General features: G+C 62.9%; 6 protein-coding genes across 14 annotated transcripts in view; 3 read left to right on the forward strand and 3 right to left on the reverse strand.

The window, feature by feature from the left end:
* Positions 1–18986, forward strand: part of LOC119564877 (immunoglobulin superfamily member 1-like) — a 967916-nt gene that overhangs the window by 569670 nt on the left and 379260 nt on the right. The window lies entirely within an intron of this gene.
* LOC119564866 (immunoglobulin superfamily member 1) overlaps positions 1–18986 on the reverse strand; it is a 999687-nt gene that overhangs the window by 358436 nt on the left and 622265 nt on the right. The gene's annotated exons all lie outside the window — the stretch shown is intronic.
* LOC119564865 (immunoglobulin superfamily member 1) overlaps positions 1–18986 on the reverse strand; it is a 798058-nt gene that overhangs the window by 215686 nt on the left and 563386 nt on the right. The gene's annotated exons all lie outside the window — the stretch shown is intronic.
* Positions 1201–3341, forward strand: NDUFA3 (NADH:ubiquinone oxidoreductase subunit A3). 2 transcript variants are annotated; one of them, XM_043534690.1, is made up of 5 exons: positions 1327–1377; positions 1458–1488; positions 1786–1860; positions 2080–2157; positions 3108–3341. In XM_043534690.1, the coding sequence occupies exons 1-5, from the start codon at positions 1342–1344 to the stop codon at positions 3197–3199; spliced, it is 312 nt and encodes a 103-aa protein (XP_043390625.1). In that variant the 5' UTR covers positions 1327–1341; the 3' UTR covers positions 3200–3341. The 2 variants fall into 2 exon arrangements, with proteins under 2 accessions (XP_037744253.1, XP_043390625.1); XM_037888325.2 differs by lacking the exon at positions 1458–1488 and having other exon boundaries at positions 1201–1357.
* On the reverse strand, positions 3785–8671 carry TFPT (TCF3 fusion partner). 2 transcript variants are annotated; one of them, XM_037888310.2, is made up of 6 exons: positions 8604–8671; positions 7770–8013; positions 5459–5529; positions 5034–5103; positions 4630–4869; positions 3785–4460 (listed from the first exon to the last, which is right to left on the reverse strand). In XM_037888310.2, exons 2-6 carry the CDS (start codon positions 8007–8009, stop codon positions 4332–4334), a joined length of 750 nt encoding a protein of 249 aa, XP_037744238.1. In that variant the 5' UTR covers positions 8010–8013; positions 8604–8671; the 3' UTR covers positions 3785–4331. The 2 variants fall into 2 exon arrangements, with proteins under 2 accessions (XP_037744238.1, XP_037744237.1); XM_037888309.2 differs by lacking the exon at positions 8604–8671 and having other exon boundaries at positions 7770–8015.
* PRPF31 (pre-mRNA processing factor 31) lies at positions 8662–17610 on the forward strand. 2 transcript variants are annotated; one of them, XM_037888278.2, is made up of 14 exons: positions 8662–8797; positions 9925–10104; positions 10422–10482; positions 10780–10863; positions 11660–11757; positions 12400–12506; positions 13098–13267; positions 13383–13540; positions 14544–14633; positions 14855–14982; positions 15337–15409; positions 15848–15976; positions 16408–16506; positions 16918–17610. In XM_037888278.2, exons 2-14 carry the CDS (start codon positions 9934–9936, stop codon positions 17044–17046), a joined length of 1497 nt encoding a protein of 498 aa, XP_037744206.1. In that variant the 5' UTR covers positions 8662–8797; positions 9925–9933; the 3' UTR covers positions 17047–17610. The 2 variants fall into 2 exon arrangements, with proteins under 2 accessions (XP_037744206.1, XP_043390598.1); XM_043534663.1 differs by lacking the exon at positions 8662–8797 and adding an exon at positions 8800–8855.

An 18986-nucleotide genomic window follows, 5' to 3' on the forward strand; every position in this document is an offset into this window, starting at 1 on the left:
CCCCATCGTGCAGGGCGCTGCACAGACCCCCCCGCACACCCTGAGATCTGGGCTCTGTCCCGCCGGGCGCTGCACAGACCCCCCTCCCCCGCACACACACACACACACACACACTGAGCTCAGGACCACGTCACGCCGTGTGCTGCACAGACACCCCCACACACACAGATCGCCCCCCCCGGACTGAGATGGGGGGTCCCATGGCACCGGGTGCTGCACAGACAGGCCCCCCCCCCCCCCGACCAAGATCAGGCCCTGCCGTGCTGGGCGCTGGACACAAAGTGAGGGACACTCCCTAGAGCTCACAGGTAAATAGACAAAGGAAGGACTGTTCTCCCCATTTCACAGATGGGGAAACTGAGGCACAGAGCGATTCAGTGATTTGCCCAAGACCACATAGCATGGGGGCAGGAGCGGTAGAGCCAGGAATTGGACCCAGGTGTCCTGAGCTGCAGTGCTATGCCTTACCAAGACCAGCCTTAGGCTACCTTGCACTAGCCCTGCCATTCAGCCAGCTCTGGGAGGGGAGTGGGGTCTAGCCATTAGAGCAGGGAGGGCTGGGAGCCAGGACACCTGGGTTCTCTCCCTGGCCCTGGGAGGGGAGTGGTGTCTAGTGGTTAGAGCAGTGAGGGCTGGGAGCCAGGACACCTGGGTTCTCTCCCTGGCCCTGGGAGGTTAGAGTGGTAGAGGGGCCATCTCCACCCCAGAGCCAGGAAGGGAACCCAGGAGTCCTGTGCCCACTTCCCAAGTGCTGGGGACTGAGGCGGCTGGGCAGGGAGCCTGGCCACCCCAGCGCGGTTCACCACGCCCAGGCGAGCCGTGTGGTGGGTGCTCTCTCCCTCCCGAAAGTCCCTGGTGACTCAGAGGAAGCAGATGTGTGATGGGGGGGGCTGTCCCCTGGGGGTTCCCTCTGTGGTGTGGGGCGATGGGGTGGCTGGCAGGGGCACTCAGCTGCCTCTGCTGTGGGGTCTGGGGGTTTCTGGGACCCTCTCAGCCCCCCTAAACTTCCAGCCCCCCCATCCCACCGGGAAAGGGGGCCTCAGGACTGCCTCAGCTCCTCCTCCCCCGCCCCATGCCCCACCCCTCAAATCGGAGTCTGGAGCGCAGATGCCCCCAAGAGCTGTTATTGGGGTTCAGGTTTCGGGGTGGGGGTGGGGGAGAACCCAGGAGTCCTGGCTCCCGTCCCAGGGCTAGCGGTTACGGAGGTGGGGGGAGGGCTAGGAGCCAGGACTCCTGGGTTCTCTCCCCGGGGGCGGGCGGGGCCAGCGCCCCGCACTACAAGTCCCAGGCTGCCCGGCCCGGCCCGGCCCGCGGTTTCCTTCCTGTGCGGCGGGAGCGAAGATGGCGGCGCTGAGCAGTGAGCGTCTCCTTCAGGGGGTGCCCCACCTGGGGGGGGGGATCTGCGTTGGGGGCGCTGCCCCAGCTGGGGGGGAAGGGGGATTTGCGTTGGGGGGGGGCTGCCCCAGCTGGGAGGGAGGGGGATCTGCGGTGGGGGGGCTGCCCCAGCTGGGGGGGAAGGGGGATTTGCGATGGGGGGGCTGCCCCAGCTGGGAGGGAGGGGGATCTGCGGTGGGGGGGCGGGCTGCCCCAGCTGGGGAGGGAGGGGGGATCTGGTTTGGGGGGCGGGCTGCCCCAGCTGGGAGGGAGGGGGGATCTGTGGTGGAGGGGCTGCCCCAGCTGGGGGGGGATCTGCGTTGGGGGGGGCTGCCCCAGGGGGGGGCGAGGGGGGATCTGTGCTGGGGGGGACATTAACCCTTCACGCTCCGCTCTCCCCCCCCCCCCCAGAGATCGGCGCCTTCCTGAAGGACGCCTGGGCCAAGGAGCCCGTCATCACCGTGGCCTTCGCCATCGGCATCCTGGGTGAGTCGCCCCCACACCTCGGACGGGGGGAGCCCCCTGCCCCGCTCTTACACAGCGCCCCCTAGTGCTGCAAGGGGGCTGGCACTGACTGCCAGGGGAGAGCGCCCCCCGCCGAGCCCCACACGCTGTTCCCCACAGCCCAGCGCCCCCTACTGAGCCCCTGCGCGCCCCGGCGTCCGTGGGGCTGCGCTGACGCTGTCCGTGTCTCTCTGCCTGCAGCCACGGTGGCGCCCCTGCTCAGCCCCTACACGAAGTTCTCCGGCATGATCAACCGAGCGACGCCCTACGTCTACCCAGGTGAGGGCTCCTGGCCATGCCGCCCCCGCGGGGCCTGGCCCCCCTCATCCCTAGCTGAGAGAGAGGTGCCAGGCGCTGCACTGGGGCATCAGGCCTAGCCCTGACTGCCAGGGGAGAGCGCCCCCTGCTGACCCTCCCCACTCCCTGCAGCACAGCGCCCCCGAGCGCTGCCCTGGGGCAATGCACTGACTGCCAGGGGATTGTGCCCCATCCCACTCCCTGCAGCACAGCGCCCCCTAGCGCTGCCCTGGGGCAATGGGGCAATGCACTGACTGCCGGGGGATTGTGCCCCATCCCACTCCCTGCAGCACAGCGCCCCCTAGCGCTGCCCTGGAGCAATGGGGCAATGCACTGACTGCTGGGGGATTGTGCCCCATCCCACTCCCTGCAGCACAGCGCCCCCTAGCGCTGCCCTGGGGCAATGCACTGACTGCTGGGGGAGAACGCCCCATCCCACGCCCTACAGCGCCCCCTAGCGCTGCCCTGGAGCAATGGGGCAGTGCACTGACTGCTGGGGGAGAACGCCCCATCCCACTCCCTGCAGCACAGCGCCCCCTAGCGCTGCCCTGGAGCAATGGGGCAATGCACTGACTGCTGGGGGAGAACGCCCCATCCCATGCCCTGCAGCGCCCCCTAGCGCTGCCCCAAAGCAATGGGGCTAGCACTGAGTGCCAGGGGAGAGCGCCCCCTACTGTGGGCCTCTCTTCCCCACACCAGGGCAGCTGGATCAAGTCTCAGCTGGTTGGTTCCCCTGGCCAATCCTCATGGCAGCATCACGGTGCACCTTAGGCAGCGGGTAGCAGCTAGGCTGATGGCCATGGGGTGCTAACCCCTGAGGGAGGGGGGTGAGCCCCAGCTGACTCAGTGCAGGGGTGGCTTTAACCCCTTCACCTCTGCACTGTCCCCTGGGGAGAGCCCCCTCCCCCTAAGCCACCTCCGCCTCTCTCTAGTGCCCGTGCGAGATGACGGCAAGATGCCCAACATCCCCTCCCACCCCTGTGACAAGGAGGGGCCCAACCTGGACTGGTTGAAGAAGCTGTGACATGGCCGGGGCCCTGACGCGCTGGCTGCAGAGGGAGCCTTCCCCCTGGGCTGGCTCAGCGCACTGCCCCCTGCTGGCTACAGGGGGGTGTGGTTCTCTCCGCCTCCCCCCATGGATGTAATAAAGGTTTTGACTTACGGAACCAGCCTGTGTGTGTGTTAGTCTGTCCCTGATGCCCCCTACTGGCGGGATGGAGCCCTGCTGGCTCTGTGAGATAGTGACACTGGCGCCCCCTGCTGGCTGTTAGTGTGTAGCTGGCACCCCCTGCTGGAGGGAGAGGGCTATGCTGCCTCTGTGTTAGTGTCACTGGTGCCCCCTACTGGAGGGATGGAGCCCTGCTGGCTCTTTGTGTGTCCCTGCCCCTGCTGGAGGGGGAGACCTGGAGCGTGCACAGCTGCTGCCCTCTACAGGAGGACATGGGAATTGCACTGACCAAGGGGACCATCTACACCTGGGGGGAGAGGCAGTGCCCTGTCCCAGTGCTCACTCGCTCCACCTACCCACAGATCACGTAGTGTGAGGGGAGACATGGGGGAGACACAGGCCGGGGGGCCCAGTAGAGAATCAGGGACTAGAACACAGGCATCCCTGACTCCATTTATTATTCATTAGGGGGGTAGCAACAATGGTCCCATCAACGCAGGGACCAGGGGGCTGTGCAAACAGCAAACAAAGACTAGACCCCACTCCCCTCCCGGAGTCAGGGAGAGAACCCAACTGTCCTATATCCCAGCCCTCCCTGCTCTAACCACTAAACCCCACTGCCCCCCCCCCCCGGGACAGAACCCAGACATCCCGACCCCCTGCTCTAACTCAGTACAGCGGAGTTCACTCAGTGTTTGTGCGCTTTGGCCCAGACCAACGTCTCTGTTTCCTCATCACGAGACCTGCCCTGCTCTGCGGGGCTTTTAACCCTGAAAGATTCCGGCAGGAGTTTTACCCACCCTGGGAAACCTCCTTCTCCCAGCCAGCTGGAGGCTCCCCACCCTGTCCCCGCTTAGCTGTCGGTCCCACAGCACAGGGGCCTGGTGTACAGGGGGTTAACCCCTCCAGTCCACAGGGAGGGACCGCACCCCTCCTGGTTTAACCCCTTGAGGGCTGGAGCCAGGGGCCTGGTCAGTTTCAGAAGGGTTCAGTCGAAATCAGCGCAGGCCCCGGGGCTGGAGAACTTGGGGTAATGGAGGAGTTTGTCCCGGGGCTGGGGCCAGCTGGAGCCAAGCACGGTGTCCTGGTCACAGGGGAACTCGTCCTCTTCTTTGAGCTGGAGGGGGGAAGAAAAGGGTCAGACCCACAAGCCCCGAGCCCATCTAGCCTGGTATCCTGCCCCTCACCCACATCAGCCCCATGGGCCCATCTAGCCTGGTATCCTGCCCCTCACCCACATCAGCCCCATCTAGCTACCCACCAGGAGCAAGGGGAGTGACTGGTACCTGTGCAGGGAAGTCATCCATGGGGAGGAGGGCAGGGGCCAGCCGCCTGCCCCTCTGCTCCTTGTCCTCACGCCCATGCCGGCGACGCTTCTTCCCCGTGGGGGTCTCTGCCTGGGATGGGCTCTTGGGCTCTGGACCAGCTGGTGGGGGGCCAGGGAAGCGCCGCGGGGTCTCCTTCTCTGGAGGTTCGTTCTCGGTATTTCCTGGGGTGGGGGCTTCTGTGCTGGGGCTGCCTTCGTCCTGGGGACGGAGGGAGGGGGGACAGAGCCATTCAGTGGGCTCCCACCCAGGGCTCTCCGGAGTCGAGCAGGGCCACAGTAAAGGGCTGAATTCTCTTGACAGCTCCAAAACAGAATCTGCCCCACTCCAAGGAGGGACCCCCTAGTGGGGAGAGGGGTTCCTACCTCTAGGACAATGGTGAGCTGGCTCTGTCTATAGTCATCCCCATAGGAATCCAGGACCCTCATAAGGAATCTGTAGGGGGGACAAAGAGAGACACATTCTGACATCAGGGCCCCTTGGGGATGGGCACTGCCCGGACCCAGACTCACCGCAATTGGGGCCCCATCATGCCAGGCGCTGCCCAGACCCAGACTCACAGAGATCGCGGCCCCGTCGCACCGGGCACTTCCCAGACTCACTGAGATTAGGCTCCCATCATGCCAGGCGCTGCCTGGCCGCAGAGTAAATGAAACTGGGGCCCTGTCGGGCTGGGTGCTGCCCAGACACAATGTCAGTGAGATCAGGGCCCCACTGGGCTGGGTGCTCCCTGGACAGGGAGTTGCTGAGGCTGTCGCGCTGGGCCCAGCTCCCGTCCCCGAGCTCTTACCTCCTCTCCTGCTTGAGCCGCCGTGTGATCTTCTGCACGTGGTGGAGTCGGTTCAACACCCTCTCGTTGACCTGGAGCCGGGGACACAGACGCATCAGGCCGGTAACTCACCCAGGCTGGAGCCTTCTCCCCCAGCACCTCCCGCCTCTGCCCAAGCCAAGGGGTCGCCCCCTGCATTAGATGCGTCCTGTGGGGGGTCCAGGGGTCGAGTGTTCCGCAGTGCACCCCTGTGTTCACACCCCACACCTGTGAGACTCAGACCAAAGCTTGAGAGCTGCTTTAGTGTGTCTCCTTTGCAGCATGAGATGAAAACAGGGATGTAAGGAATGGTTCCGAACGGAGACTGGTTAACCAGGCTGCTTTCGCTGTGTTATTAACCAGTGATTAACTTGCCCTAAGTTCTTCAGAGGTATGCATCTGACAAAGTGGGTTTTTTACCCACGAAAGCTTATGCCCAAATAAATCTGTTAGTCTTTAAGGTGCTACCGGACTCCTCCTTTTTGTGGATACAGACTAACACGGCTACCCCCTGATACTTGACCTAAGTTATTAACTTCTTTGCTGTGAGAATTATCTATAAAACATACCGTCGTACAGTCAGTGGAACAAGGAATTCACACAAGTGTGGTTCTTTCGGCTCCGGAGATCACTGATTAGGCTCCTGAACCCCTGAGGCTGGCATATCACTGCCCTCCACCCTGGTGTAATAAGCTTTGTACAAGGCATAGCTGGGGAGCTGAAAACTGTCTGCTTGCGAAGCAGTGATATCATGGCAAAAGGCATCTAGCAGCATTACGTGTAACGAGCTGAGATCCCGACGGACGCATTTCCCAGCTAAGTCTGGGGAGTGGCTAGGCCGGTTTCTCAAAGACAAGGGAGGCCCAGCCCGGTGGCAACGAAGCCGATGGGCCAGCACCGAGCAAGCAGCCAGTCTTGAGCAAGAAAGGGGAGCAGAGACAAAGGCCGGGTCTACACTATAGACCTATATCAGTATAACTACATCGCTCAGGGGTGTGTAAGCGCGTGTCTGCACCGGTTTGGTAGCGCCACCTCTCCGAGCGGCTGACAGTCCTGCACGACGTAGTTAGGTAGATGCAGCATCGGCACAGACGCCGTGACATTTCTGTCGACCGGTGGCTTTCAGGAGCCATCCCACACTGCCGGTACAATCGACACACCCCGAGGCACCAATTGTTTGCGGGCACGCACACTTGAATAACCACAGCGACCGCATGCCAACATGACTGTGTAGCGTAAACGTGGCCTTAGCAAAGAAACAATGTGAGGTCTCCTTCCTCCACCAGCCCCCTCGGCTCTCAGCTGGAAAGGTTTGTCAAATGGGGGCTGACACTATACAAAGGAGGGACAAAGACCCCATGGGAGCTCCCTCTCTCCCTGCCCATCGCATTCGCCGCACCTGAGAGGACAAAGAAAACCAGCCCTGCATTCGGCGGTGGGGGTCTTGGCCTACAGAATTCGGTCAGCTGGAAGCACACGGGGAGAGACTTTGCTTTGAATCTAACCTAGCTGAAGCAGGCACTAGAGAGCATTTTGATCCCTTCAAATCGCTCTCTCCTCATAGTTAATAAACTTGTTTCATCTACTCCAGGGTGCATAAGATAAAGCATCTGGTAACTTCACTTAGCACCGTGAGCTGGTGTATGTTGTTCCCTTAAAGGAATAGCGGAGGGAGTGTTTCTGGCCAGGAGAGGGCAGCGCAGCTGGGATTGGGGATGCATCAGGGGGCACTCTGGGTTGTAATCAGGGCCGGTGAGAGCAGACTGGCTGGCCAGATGCAGCACACGAGCGTCTGCAGGCGACCGGAATGCTGGGGGTGGGGCAGGTGAGGGGGCAGGGCCCAAGGCCTACTGAAGGGGGACAGTGGGTACCCTGGGTTGGTGGGGCAGGGACTGGTGGTTGTGAAGGAAGTGGGGTGGGATGGGGCTGGGCACATGTGGGGTGATGACTTAGGTAGAAGGGCTGGGCCATGGCTTGGGGCACTATGGACCAGGGGGGCTGGTGGTTTACAGGGCAGGGCCAGGCCGTGGCCAATGGAGGGAGTGAGTTAGGGGGCACAGCCAGGCCATGGCCAATGGAGGGAGTGGCTCAGGGGGCGGAGCCAGGCTGTGGCCAGTGGCAGGGGGGAATGGCTCAGGGGGCGGAGCCAGGCTGTGGCCAGTGGCGGGGGGAAGTGGCTCAGGGGGCGGAGCCAGGCTGTGGCCAGTGGCGGGGGGAGTGGCTCAGGGGGTGGGGCCAGCTTTGGTCCCCAGCCCTGTGTCCAGCTCCAGCCCCCGCAGCGCCCCCTCCCCACCTGCTCGATCTCCTTGCAGCGCCGGGCCAGGGCCTGAATCTTCCGGCGGCCCAGCTCACGCTGCCGCTGCTGGCTCTCCTCCTCCTCCTCGTCCTGCAGGTTGTCCCCGCTCAGCCCCCCGTCCACGAACTCCACCTCCGTCTCCAGCTCGCTCTCCAGGATGTTCCCCCCGAAGAGCGGGGGCAGCGCCAGCTCCGAGCCCGGGGGCACCGAGAACTCCTCGAAGCCCACCCCGGCCATGGCGCTGCAGGGGGTGGGGGGTGAGGGCAGTGATGAGATGGGGAGAGGGAAATGGGGAAAACGGGGTCTCCCCCACCAAGCGCTAAGCTGCGACCCCCCACCACACACACACACACACTTCTCTGCTGTTAACACCCCCCACCTTACACGGACCCATCTTCCCCTTCTGCTAACGCCCCCCACCAGGGACATGACCCCCCTTACAGGGACTGACCCCTCCTGCTGCCAATACCCCCCCCGCCCACGGGGATCCCCCCCCTCGCTTCCCACACACCCCCTCCCCGGCCCACGGGGATCCCCCCCTCGCTTCGCGCCCCCCCTCCCCGGCCCACGGGGATCCCCCCCCGCTTCACACACCCCCTCCCGCCCACGGGGATCCCCCCCCTCGCTTCCCACACCCCCCTCCCCCGCCCACGGGGATCCCCCCCCTCGCTTCCCACACCCCCCCTCCCCGGCCCACAGGGATCCCCCCTCGCTTCGCGCCCCCCCCCCCCGGCCCACAGGGATCCCCCCCCCGCTTTACACCCCCCCTCGCTTCGACCCCGTCCCCCGCCCACGGGGATCCCCCCCCGGGCCCCGTTCCCCGACTCCTGCCTGCGGGCGACGTCCCGTCCCGCAGGGGGGCGGGGCCAAGCCGGACGCGCGCTGATGACGCCACGAAGGGGGCGGGCGGAGGTAGCGCGAGGCGGGCTCGTTAACGGGACCGGGGTGACGCCAGCGGCGCGGGCCGGAAGCGGGGACGTGACGCGCCGAGCGCGGAGACCGGGGAGTGGGAGGGGCGCGAGCAGGTAACGGGCAGCGCGCGGGGGCGGGGGGGCAGTGGGACGCAGATACGAGGGAGGAGAGGTGGGGCAGGCAGGGGGAGGTGGGGCCCATGGGGAGGGAGGCGGGTGGGGTTGCAGGGGGCAGGGGTGCAGTGGGGCACAGATACAGTGAAGTGGGGGTGCGGGTTGGGGTGCAGTGGGGCACAGATACGAGGGAGGAGAGGTGGGGCAGGCAGAGGGAGGTGGGGCCCATGGGGAGGGAGGCGGGTGGGGTTGCAGGGATGGAAGTGCAGTGGGGCACAGATACAGTGAAGAGGGGCTGGGTGGGGGTGCAGTGGGGCACAGATACAGTGAAGAGGGGCTGGGTGGGGGTGCAGTGGGGCACAGATACAGTGAAGAGGGGCTGGATGGGGGTGGGGGTGCAGTGGGGCACAGATACGGGGGAGGAGAGGTGGGGCAGGCAGAGGGAGGTGGGGCCCATGGGGAGGGAGGCTGGTGGGGTTGCAGGGGGCAGGGGTGCAGTGGGGCACAGATACAGTGAAGGGGGGCTGGGTGGGGGTGCAGTGGGGCACAGATATGGGGGAGGAGAGGTGGGGCAGGCAGAGGGAGGTGGGGCCCATGGGGAGGGAGGCGGGTGGGGTTGCAGGGGGCAGGGGTGCAGTGGGGCACAGATACAGTGAAGTGGGGGTGCGGGTTGGGGTGCAGTGGGGCACAGATACGAGGGAGGAGAGGTGGGGCAGGCAGGGGGAGGTGGGGCCCATGGGGAGGGAGGTGGGTGGGGTTGCAGGGGTGGGAGTGCAGTGGGGCACAGATACAGTGAAGAGGGGCTGGATGGGGGTGGGGGTGCAGTGGGGCACAGATACGGGAGAGCAGAGGTTGGGCAGGGGTTGGGGGCGGGTTGGGGGGAGGTGGGGCCCATGGGGGGGATGGGGTTGCAGGCAGGGAGGAGGGGTTGGGGGGCAGGGGGAGAGGTGGGCTCACAAAAGGAGGCTTGACTCCAGCCCTGCCGGGGCCCTGGGTGGGGTCGATAGGTGGCCAGTGGGGTGGGGTAACCCCGAGGGCAGAAGGTGTCTGGGTGGGGTGTGTGGTGAAGCCTCCCCCGCTCCAGGCTCTGCTCACCTCCGCTCCCTGCTCTCCCCGCGCTGCCCCAGACCTGAAGGATGTCTCTGGCGGACGAGCTGCTGGCCGACCTGGAGGAGGCGGCGGAGGAGGAGGAGAACTTTGTGGATGAGGAAGATGAGCCGGCCATTGAGGATGTGCAGGAGGAAATGCAGCTGGACCTCAGCGTCGACTCCGTCAAGAGCATCGCCAAGCTATGGGACAGCAAGATGGTGAGAGATGGGACCTTTCCCCTCTAGGGGAGCACTGGTCCCCATCCAGTCCCCGGGCAGGGACTGGCTGGCTTGGGGGTGGGGCATGGGGCCTCTCTCTTCTAAGGGGTGCTGGCTCCAATCTGGCCCCGGGTCGGGGACAGGCTGGCTGGCTTGGGGGCGGTGAATAAACATGGGGCCTCTTTTCTCTAATGCCATGCTGGGGCATTGGGGTCAGCCCTGACTCAGAGGGGAGAGCACCCCCTGCTGCCTCCCTTTCCCCCACTCACTTCACCTTTTCCAAGTACAGAAGAGCCTGCTGTGTTTTCTCTTGGCAGTTTGCGGAGATCATGGTGAAGATTGAGGAGTATATCAGCAAACAGTCGAAAGCCACAGAAGGTACCGGGGGGGGTGGGAGCGAAGCTAACCTCTCTGCTCTGACTGCAAAGGTGGTACCACCAGCATCGAGCACCTCCTAGCACTGGGGTCAGCACTGTCTGTGTGGGGAGAGCACCCCCTACTGAGCCCCCACCTTGCTCCCTGCAGCACGGCGCCCCTTACTGCCATACAGGGTATTGGGACCAGCCCTGACTCCTAGGGGAGAGCACCCCGTACTGAACCCTGCTCCCTGCAGCACTGCACCCCCTAGCGCCCCAGGCAGCCCCAGGGAGATCCTTATGTGCGTTCTCTCCGCAGTGATGGGGCCGGTGGAAGCGGCTCCGGAGTACCGAGTCATCGTCGATGCCAACAATCTGACGGTGGAGATCGAGAATGAATTGAGTGAGTGGCCCGCCTTGTGGCGAGCATTGCTAAAAGAGAAGCTTGTGGGGTGGGAGCGCAGAGCGTGTGTTGGGGGTACAGGAGGTGCCGTGCGAGGGACAGGCTCCATCTTCTTTGGCTTGTGCTCCCCCAAGGCTCTCCATGGCGAAGTCAGGGAAGTTCTCTGGCTTGCCTTGTGCAGGAGGTCACATCAGACGATCCCGGGGGCCCCTTCTGTGAGCATACAGAGCACCCGCCCCAGCAGGGATGCGCTCCTGGCATACGCAGCTCTGCTCTCTGCCGTGTCCGTGGCTGGAGGAGGTCCCCGGCACACAGTCGGGCAAACAGACTCTCCTTGCTCTGAGTCAGACTGAGTAACCAAAGCTTCTGATTTGGGACCTTCCGCTTGCGAGAGCAGAGAAGGGGAAGCAGAAGGGTTAATTCAGAAGGAAAGGGAGGTTGTGTGGCCTTGTGGTTAGAGCACCGCAGACTTGGGAGCTGGGTTTATTCCCAGCTGGACTGCTGGGTGACCGTTTCCCTCTCTCTGTGCCTCAGTTTCCCCATCTGTGAAAATGGGAACTGCTCTGCCCTTCTTTAAGGGCTGTGAGATTGAGTTTGTGAAAGAGCTAGGCGGGGTAATCCCCAGCTCTTGTCTATGTGCAACCGTACAGGGCCTGGCTGGGGACACGTAGCTGCTCTGGTGTGGTCTGGGGGCTTCTGTGACAGAAGACAGAGGGCCCCCAGATGATTTCCGGGTCTGCTCCCTAGTTACTAACAGGGGTATCGTCCCTTCCCCTCCCCCTTTGTGTCCTATCAGATATCATCCACAAATTCATCCGGGATAAATACTCCAAGCGATTCCCCGAGCTGGAGTCCCTGGTTCCCAACGCTCTGGATTACATCCGCACGGTCAAGGTGTGCGCTGTTCCCGCCTGCTGCTGCTATCTGTGGGGTAGGAGGGACAAGTGATGGGCAGTGCTGGGTGGAGGGGAGGGCAGATAAGGTGCTGGGGCTGGGCATAGGGTGGGGGGTGAAGGGCAGGAACTGAAGGGGTTGGGCAGGGGGGTGGGAAGCAAACAGTGAACATCCAGGAGCTTGGGGTGACCCAGACTTCTGTGTTGCTGGAGTTAAGTGGCGGCAGGACAGAGGGTCTGGCTGCCAGAGGGTGGGCACTGAAGGCCCAGATGGTGGAGGGGTTGGGGGAAAGCCAGGTGGGGTGGGCATTGAGGATCTGGGTGGTGATGGGGGGTGGGCACTGAGGGTCCAGGTGAGGGAGGTTGGGCACTGAAAAGCCAGACATGGGGGCAAACTGAGGGGGGCACCAGGGGTCTGGGTGATGTGGGGGGTAGCCAGGGTTGGGCAGGGGCAGCAGGCTCTGGCTGGCGACCTGCCATCTTCTGTTCTCTTCTCTCCTCTCCCCCCTCCCCCCCGCCCCGCCTTACGGTGCCCTTGGGGCTGGGGCTAGGCTGAGCAGCACCAGGGCTGTGTCCGTGTGTCTGTCCCAGCCCAGCTATCTCACTCTCACACACCGTGTTTGTCTGTGTCGTCCCTGTGCAGGAGCTGGGCAACAGCCTGGACAAGTGCAAGAACAACGAGAACGTGCAACAGATCCTGACTAACGCCACCATCATGGTGGTGAGCGTCACGGCCTCCACCACACAAGGGTACGCTGGGCTGCGGCCCCCCACCCCTCTGATCCCTGCCCTGCCATGGGGGAGGGGCGGGACACCAGTCCGCAGGAGCCCCCATCCCCAGTTTCCCCCACCTGCCACTGTAGTGGGGAGGCCTGCAGCAGATCTTGCCTCCTGTGTGGGCAGTGGAGCACTGGGCCCCTCCTTCCTTCCTGTCTTCTGTTCCCGGCTGCCCCTCCCAGTGCTCCGTTTCCCATTCGCAGGGACCTGACCCCTGAGCTGGAGGGCGGGGAGAGGCAGGACTCCTGGGTTCTATCCCTGGCTCTAGCTTTCAGTGGCTCCAGTCACTGCTGCCCCTGAGCCTGCCCAGGCATAAGAGATCCCAGGGGGCTGCTTGTGAGATCTGGCAGGAGGAACCTTGGCCTGCCTTTCCCTTTTCCAGCCTCTTTGTATGCTCCGCCCCAGAAGCAGCTGCATCTCAGTGGGAGGCACATGTGTGGGGGGGGCTTGGGCTGGGCCCATTTGAGACATGGAATCACCTGCCCTGCGTCTGGGGGCCCCTGTCGGAGCCCAGGCCGGGGCATGAGGGTCACCCGTCATTCTCCACCCCCCCCACCAATGCAGGCAGCAGCTGACGGAGGAGGAGCTGGAACGCATCGAGGAAGCCTGTGACATGGCCCTGGAGCTCAACCAATCAAAGCACCGCATCTACGAGTACGTAGAGTCCCGCATGTCCTTCATCGCCCCCAACCTGTCCATCATCGTCGGCGCTTCCACTGCTGCCAAGATCATGGGTGAGGGGCTCTGGGGCAGGGCAGGGGGGGCGGGGCCTCTCCCTGCTAGGGAGCGCCGGCTCCTATCCAGCCCAGGCAGACAGCGGGTGTCTAACGCTGCCCGTCCATCCCGCAGGCATCGCTGGCGGCCTCACCAACCTCTCAAAGATGCCGGCCTGTAACATCATGCTCCTGGGAGCCCAGCGCAAGACCCTGTCCGGCTTCTCCAGCACCTCGGTGCTGCCCCACACGGGGTACATCTACCACAGCGACATCGTGCAGTCACTGCCCCCGGTACGGACCCTCTGTCCCCTCAGGTCCCAGCGCCGCATCGCCTGTCCGCTCTAGTCCCCCCTCCCCCCCACACCTGGCTTCCCCCCGCCTCCCCTCCGCTCTGTTCCCCCATACCCCGCACCCCAACGTTTCTCAGTGCTCAGAGTTCTTCCCGCCCCCTCCCAGCATCCTGATCCTAGTATCATGACAACCTTGTCTCCCCATCTATTCCCCCACCCCACCCCCACCCCCCATCTTAGGACCCTGATGGTCATCTGCATTTTCCTGCTCTGTTCCCCTATATCTCAACCCCTGACTCCCCATCTGGTCCCCTTCTCCTCCTCTTCTCCCCCCTTCCCGGTCCCAGGGCCCCCAAGGCTCCTCTGCACCTCCCCGCTCTGTCCCCGTCCCCCCCCCCGGATCCCACACCCCAACGCTTCTCAGTGCGTCTGAGCTCTTCCCAGCCGACGCCCCTCCACTCTATCCCCTCCTGCACCCCAATGTTTCTCAGTGCCCCAAGCTCTTCCCCCCACCCCCAGCGCCCCGATGCCCCTCTACTCTGTCCCTCTGGATCCCACACCCCGACGTTTCTCAGTGCCTCTGAGCTCTCCCCTCCCACCCAGTGCCCTGACACCTGTCTTCCCATCGCTCCCCCCTTCCCCAGATCCCCGCATCCTGACAACCTTGTTTCCCCATCTGTTGTCCCCTTCCACCCTGATGCTCATTTGCATCTGACCCACTCTGTTCCCCCATATCTCAGCCCCTGACACCTGGCTCACCATCTGGTTCCCTTCTCCCCCCACACTCTGATGCCAGGGCCCCAAAGCTCCTCTGCATCTCCCCGCTTTGTCCCCTGGATCCCAGCGCCCCGATATTTCTCTGCGCTCTCACACACACCAGGTCCCAGCGCCCTGACGCTCGTCTGCATCTCCCTGCTCTGCCCATCCTCCCCGCATCCCGATGCCCCTGTGCTTCGTCCCCCAGGCTCTGTCTCCCAGCACCTTGACACCTGTCTCCCCAACAGGACCTGCGGAGGAAGGCGGCTCGTCTTGTTGCTGCAAAGTGCACACTGGCGGCTCGGGTTGACAGCTTCCATGAGAGCCCAGAGGGGAAGGTGGGTATCAAAAATGAGGAGTGGGGTTTAGGGGTAAGAGCAGGGGGGCTGGAAGCTGGGACTTCTGGGTTCTCTCCCTGGCTCTGGGAGGAGAATGGGGTCTAGGGGTAAGAGCAGCCCCCTTCGTGTGTGTGATCTGGCCCCCTAGCTGTGCCCTCCCTGTGCGCAGGGGGGCGTGGCGACTGCCTGGCTAGTCCTCAGTGTCTCCCCTCCCCTGGCAGGTGGGCTACGAACTCAAGGAGGAGATTGAACGGAAGTTTGACAAATGGCAGGAGCCTCCCCCCGTGAAGCAGGTGAAGCCCCTGCCGGCCCCCCTGGATGGGCAGAGAAAGAAACGAGGAGGCCGCAGGTGAGAGGGGATTGAGTGGGGGCCTTCAGGGGGCTCTGGCTCCCATCTGGCACCAGCAGGGGGGCTGGCTGAGGGGCGTGGATAATGGGGCACAGAGCCCCCCCATGCTAGGGGGTGCTGGCTCCCATTTGGCACCAGGGCAGGCGCTGGCTGGCTCAGAGGGGCAGGGAATGGGGCCCTGGGGCCTTTCCCCTCTAGAGGGCACCCCAGTCTCTTCCCAGAGCTGGGAGTAGAACCCAGGTGTCCCAGTCCCATAATTCAACCACACACACATTCCCCCCCCCCCCCCCCCCCACCATGAGCACTGGGTGCCATGGTCAGTCCAGCACCAATCCACTTGCCGTTCCCTCCCAGGTATCGGAAGATGAAGGAGCGACTGGGGCTCACGGAGATCCGGAAACAGGCCAACAGGATGAGCTTCGGGGAGGTGAGCAGCCTCCAACCTTCGTCCCCCTCCCCACAGAGATTCTATCCCTGGCTCTGGGAGGGGAGTGGGGGCTAGTGGTTAGAGCAGTGGGGGCTGGGAGCCAGGACTCCTGGGTTCTTTTCCCCCAGTTGTGGTTGTTCAGGCTGGTCTATGCATGAAGCAGAGTGTGAATGAAGGTCGGGGGTGAGCTGGCAGCTGCCCCTGGTGAATTCCTTGTGGATGCTGATTTTGGAGTTAATCCAGAGCCGCACTCTGTGCAGACCAACACTCGCCTAGAGATGTGCAAGTTGTTCCCTACCCCCACCCCAAAATAGAACTTGTACCCCCCCACTCCAAAGCAGGTACTTGGTGCTAGTCAGGGCCAGTCTCTAGGGTGCTTTGAGCTCTCACCACTCGCCTTCCCCGTGTGACTCCTGGAATCTGCCCCTGCCACCGCAGATCGAGGAAGACGCCTACCAAGAGGACTTGGGCTTCAGCCTGGGCCACCTGGGAAAGTCGGGCAGCGGCCGGGTGCGGCAGACGCAGGTCAACGAGGCTACCAAAGCCAGGATCTCAAAGACCTTACAGGTAGGTGGTGAGAGAGATGGGATGGAGTCATGCGGGCCGGGTCCCCCCTCATGCCTTGGGGTCCCATAGTGCCATGACACTGGAGCTGATCCCATCGCCCCATCTCAGTGGCAGCCACTCTCTGTGCCAAGCAAGCATGGCACATCAGAGCCCTTCCTCCCATGAGGGACCAGTAGAGACCCCCTCCTCTAAGGAGCAATGGGGTTCCCTTTCCCCACCACAGAGGCAGTCGGGCTCCCCCCAGTACTTGCCCACTGAGAGCTCCCCACTCTGAGCGATGGCTCAGGTTCCCTGCAGACTCGAACTGTGTTTGAAACAAAGCCATGATTCCGATCGCAGCCCCGCTCCCTGCTGGCATTCCCCTTCCCAGTCTAAGTCGTCCCCCCTGTACCATCCTTATGCTAACCCCGCGTCCCTCTGTCCCCGCCCAGCGCACGCTCCAGAAGCAGAGCATGGTGTATGGCGGGAAATCAACAATCCGGGACCGCTCCTCAGGCACAGCCTCCAGCGTGGCCTTCACTCCACTCCAGGTAAGCCCCATGGCTGCCAGAGATCTGGGCTCGTGAAGGATGCGGCACCTCCAAGAGCAGTTGGGGAGGTGATATTGATGTGGCCTTTGACCCTCTCCTGCCCTGAATAGCCCTGCATGAATGAGGGGTAGGAAATTTCCCTCAAGTGGGTGTGGGGCGTTTCTGGCCCCTTCCTGAGGCAGCTGGCTACAGGCAGGTGGCAGACAAGGGATCTTTCAGCTCTTGTCCCAGCTGGAGAATTCTTTACTGATGTCTCCCATAAGGACCCCTTCCTGTCCTAAACTGACATGCAGTGCAGCTGTTAAAAGCCTCCCACCCCAACACTGGGCAAAGGGTCCCTGTATAAACGCCCCCCATGCCTCGGGATCAGGCGTGCATGGCAAATCCAAGTCCCCTATCTCTCTGTCTCAGGGTCTGGAGATAGTTAACCCACAAGCAGCAGAGAAGAAGGTGGCGGAGGCCAATCAGAAATACTTCTCCAGCATGGCGGAGTTCCTAAAGGTGAAGAGCGAGAAAAGCGGCATCATGTCTAGCACATGAGCCTCTTCCCCACAGACTCCCCCCTCGCCCGGAGCCCTGCCACGCCGGGAAGCATCGGGGAACTTCTGGGGCTTTCACTCTAGCTCCCCTGCTCAGCGGGACTGGGCCCTTCCACCTCCCAGCTGCCAAGAAGCTGGGCAGAGCCAAGCATCTTTCTGTTCCCACGGGGACCCACACCTGAGCTCCACACAGGCTTGGGAGCTCTGAGGGTGTCTGGGGAGGGGTGCGAATTGTGTGGGGAGCCCTAGCCCTGTTCTCTGTATAAAGTGTGTGTGTGTGTGTGTGTGTGTGTGTGTGTGTGTGAGAGAGAGAGAGAGAGAGACACCCTTGTTACCTGTATAAATTAGCGGGTGTGTGCATGAGATGAATGCAGAATGGCTGGTGCATCGATTTCTCAGTGCTCGTGTTGAAATCTCCCTTGGCTTGTGCCTGAGGGGAGAGGCAGGGAGCGGGCTGGCGAAAGGCAGGGTAGAGGGACGTTTTGTGGGAGCAAACATGTGGGCTGAATCGGTGTCTCTCTTTTTAACTTTGTTTTTTGGAAGAAATATAACAGGCTGGAGGCGAGTATCTCTGGTTTTTGTCCGGGGCAATTCTCTGAAAGGGAGGGGAGGGGGAGGGAATGCGTTATGAGGGAATTAGCACACTCGTGGCAGCCCGTTGTGCAAGGTGTTGTCCAGCTACAGAGCAGCAGCGGCTGGGGGGCTCCGGGTGGGGTACGGGGTCCCTTTGTGCTAGGAGCTCTACATGTTTATGGCATGAGTGACCCTGCAGCCCCTCCCAGAGGGGCTGGACTCTACAACGCTGGATGCTGCTCAACAGTCACTACGATGGAGGGGCCCCTTGCACGGCGTGCTGAAACAGTCACTGAAATTGGGGCCCCAGTGTGGCAGCAAGAGTGACCGAGAGGATGAACCAGCAGGCTCGGTGCCTGACCTAAAAAGCTTAGTCTAAATAGCTCTAGAATAGGAGAAACTGAGGCCACGGGTGGATGCCACTTGAGGTGGCTGAGCTGGGACTACCAGGTCTCAGGAGCCCTGGGCCGGAGCCCTAGCCCACAGGGCCTCACCGGGGGCAGGGGAAATAAGGGTGGTGACCCACACCGCAGCTGCTGTTCTCCCTTGTCTTATACCTTTTTCTGGATCACTCTGATTTGCTCGTCTCCTTGCTGCCATGACCTGAGTGCAGGAACGGGTGTTCATCTGGCTGGCTCCTACCCCTAGCTCTGGGAAAGGAATGGGGGCTACTGGTTAGAGTAGGGGGTATGGGAGTCAGGCTGGGGCCCCCTTTAGGGCAGGGAAGAGGCATCGGTCCTTGATGTTAGCCCCTCCCCCAGTCAACTGAGGCCTAGGCCCTCTTGGGGGTAGGTGCAGTGGCCCTGTCTTGTTCTGGGGGCCCTGGACCAGGCTGGGGCCGTCCCAGCCTAAGCACCATCATCCAGTCCTCTTGCAGGTGGGTGCTCTCCTGGGTACAGGGTCTGTCCCCACTGTGTGGAAACTCCACCACCCCCACATTCTGCTGCCCCAACCCCCTCCCAGGGGCTGGATCCCCCCCACACACACACTGCTGCCCTAGTGCTGGGGGGTTCTTCAGGCCTAGGCTGCTCCAGGCTCCTCCCACCCTTGTTGGTTGGATTCCCTCAGGGGCCAGGGTTCCCCTATGCTCCTTCCCCCCCATCCCCTGCTGCCTCGCTGGGGTCACTTTGCACCCTGGCCGTGCTGGGGCCCAGCTGCCCTTTAAGGCCTGGGGCATATAACTCAATATTGCCCTTAGTACCCAGGGGGCGGGCCCTTCCTGTGGTCTTCAATCCTATAGGTCCCTAGGGGTTTGAGTGAGAACCTCAGTGGGCAATAGCTATCAGCAATATGTTTTAAGTCCACCTCCTCGTTGCACGCTACTACTATTGGTCTGTCGTCCATCGTCTCAGCCAATCAGTGTCTGGC

The sequence above is a fragment of the Chelonia mydas genome, chromosome 23, assembly GCF_015237465.2.
Source record: "Chelonia mydas isolate rCheMyd1 chromosome 23, rCheMyd1.pri.v2, whole genome shotgun sequence".
Classification (NCBI taxonomy): Eukaryota; Metazoa; Chordata; order Testudines; family Cheloniidae; genus Chelonia; species Chelonia mydas.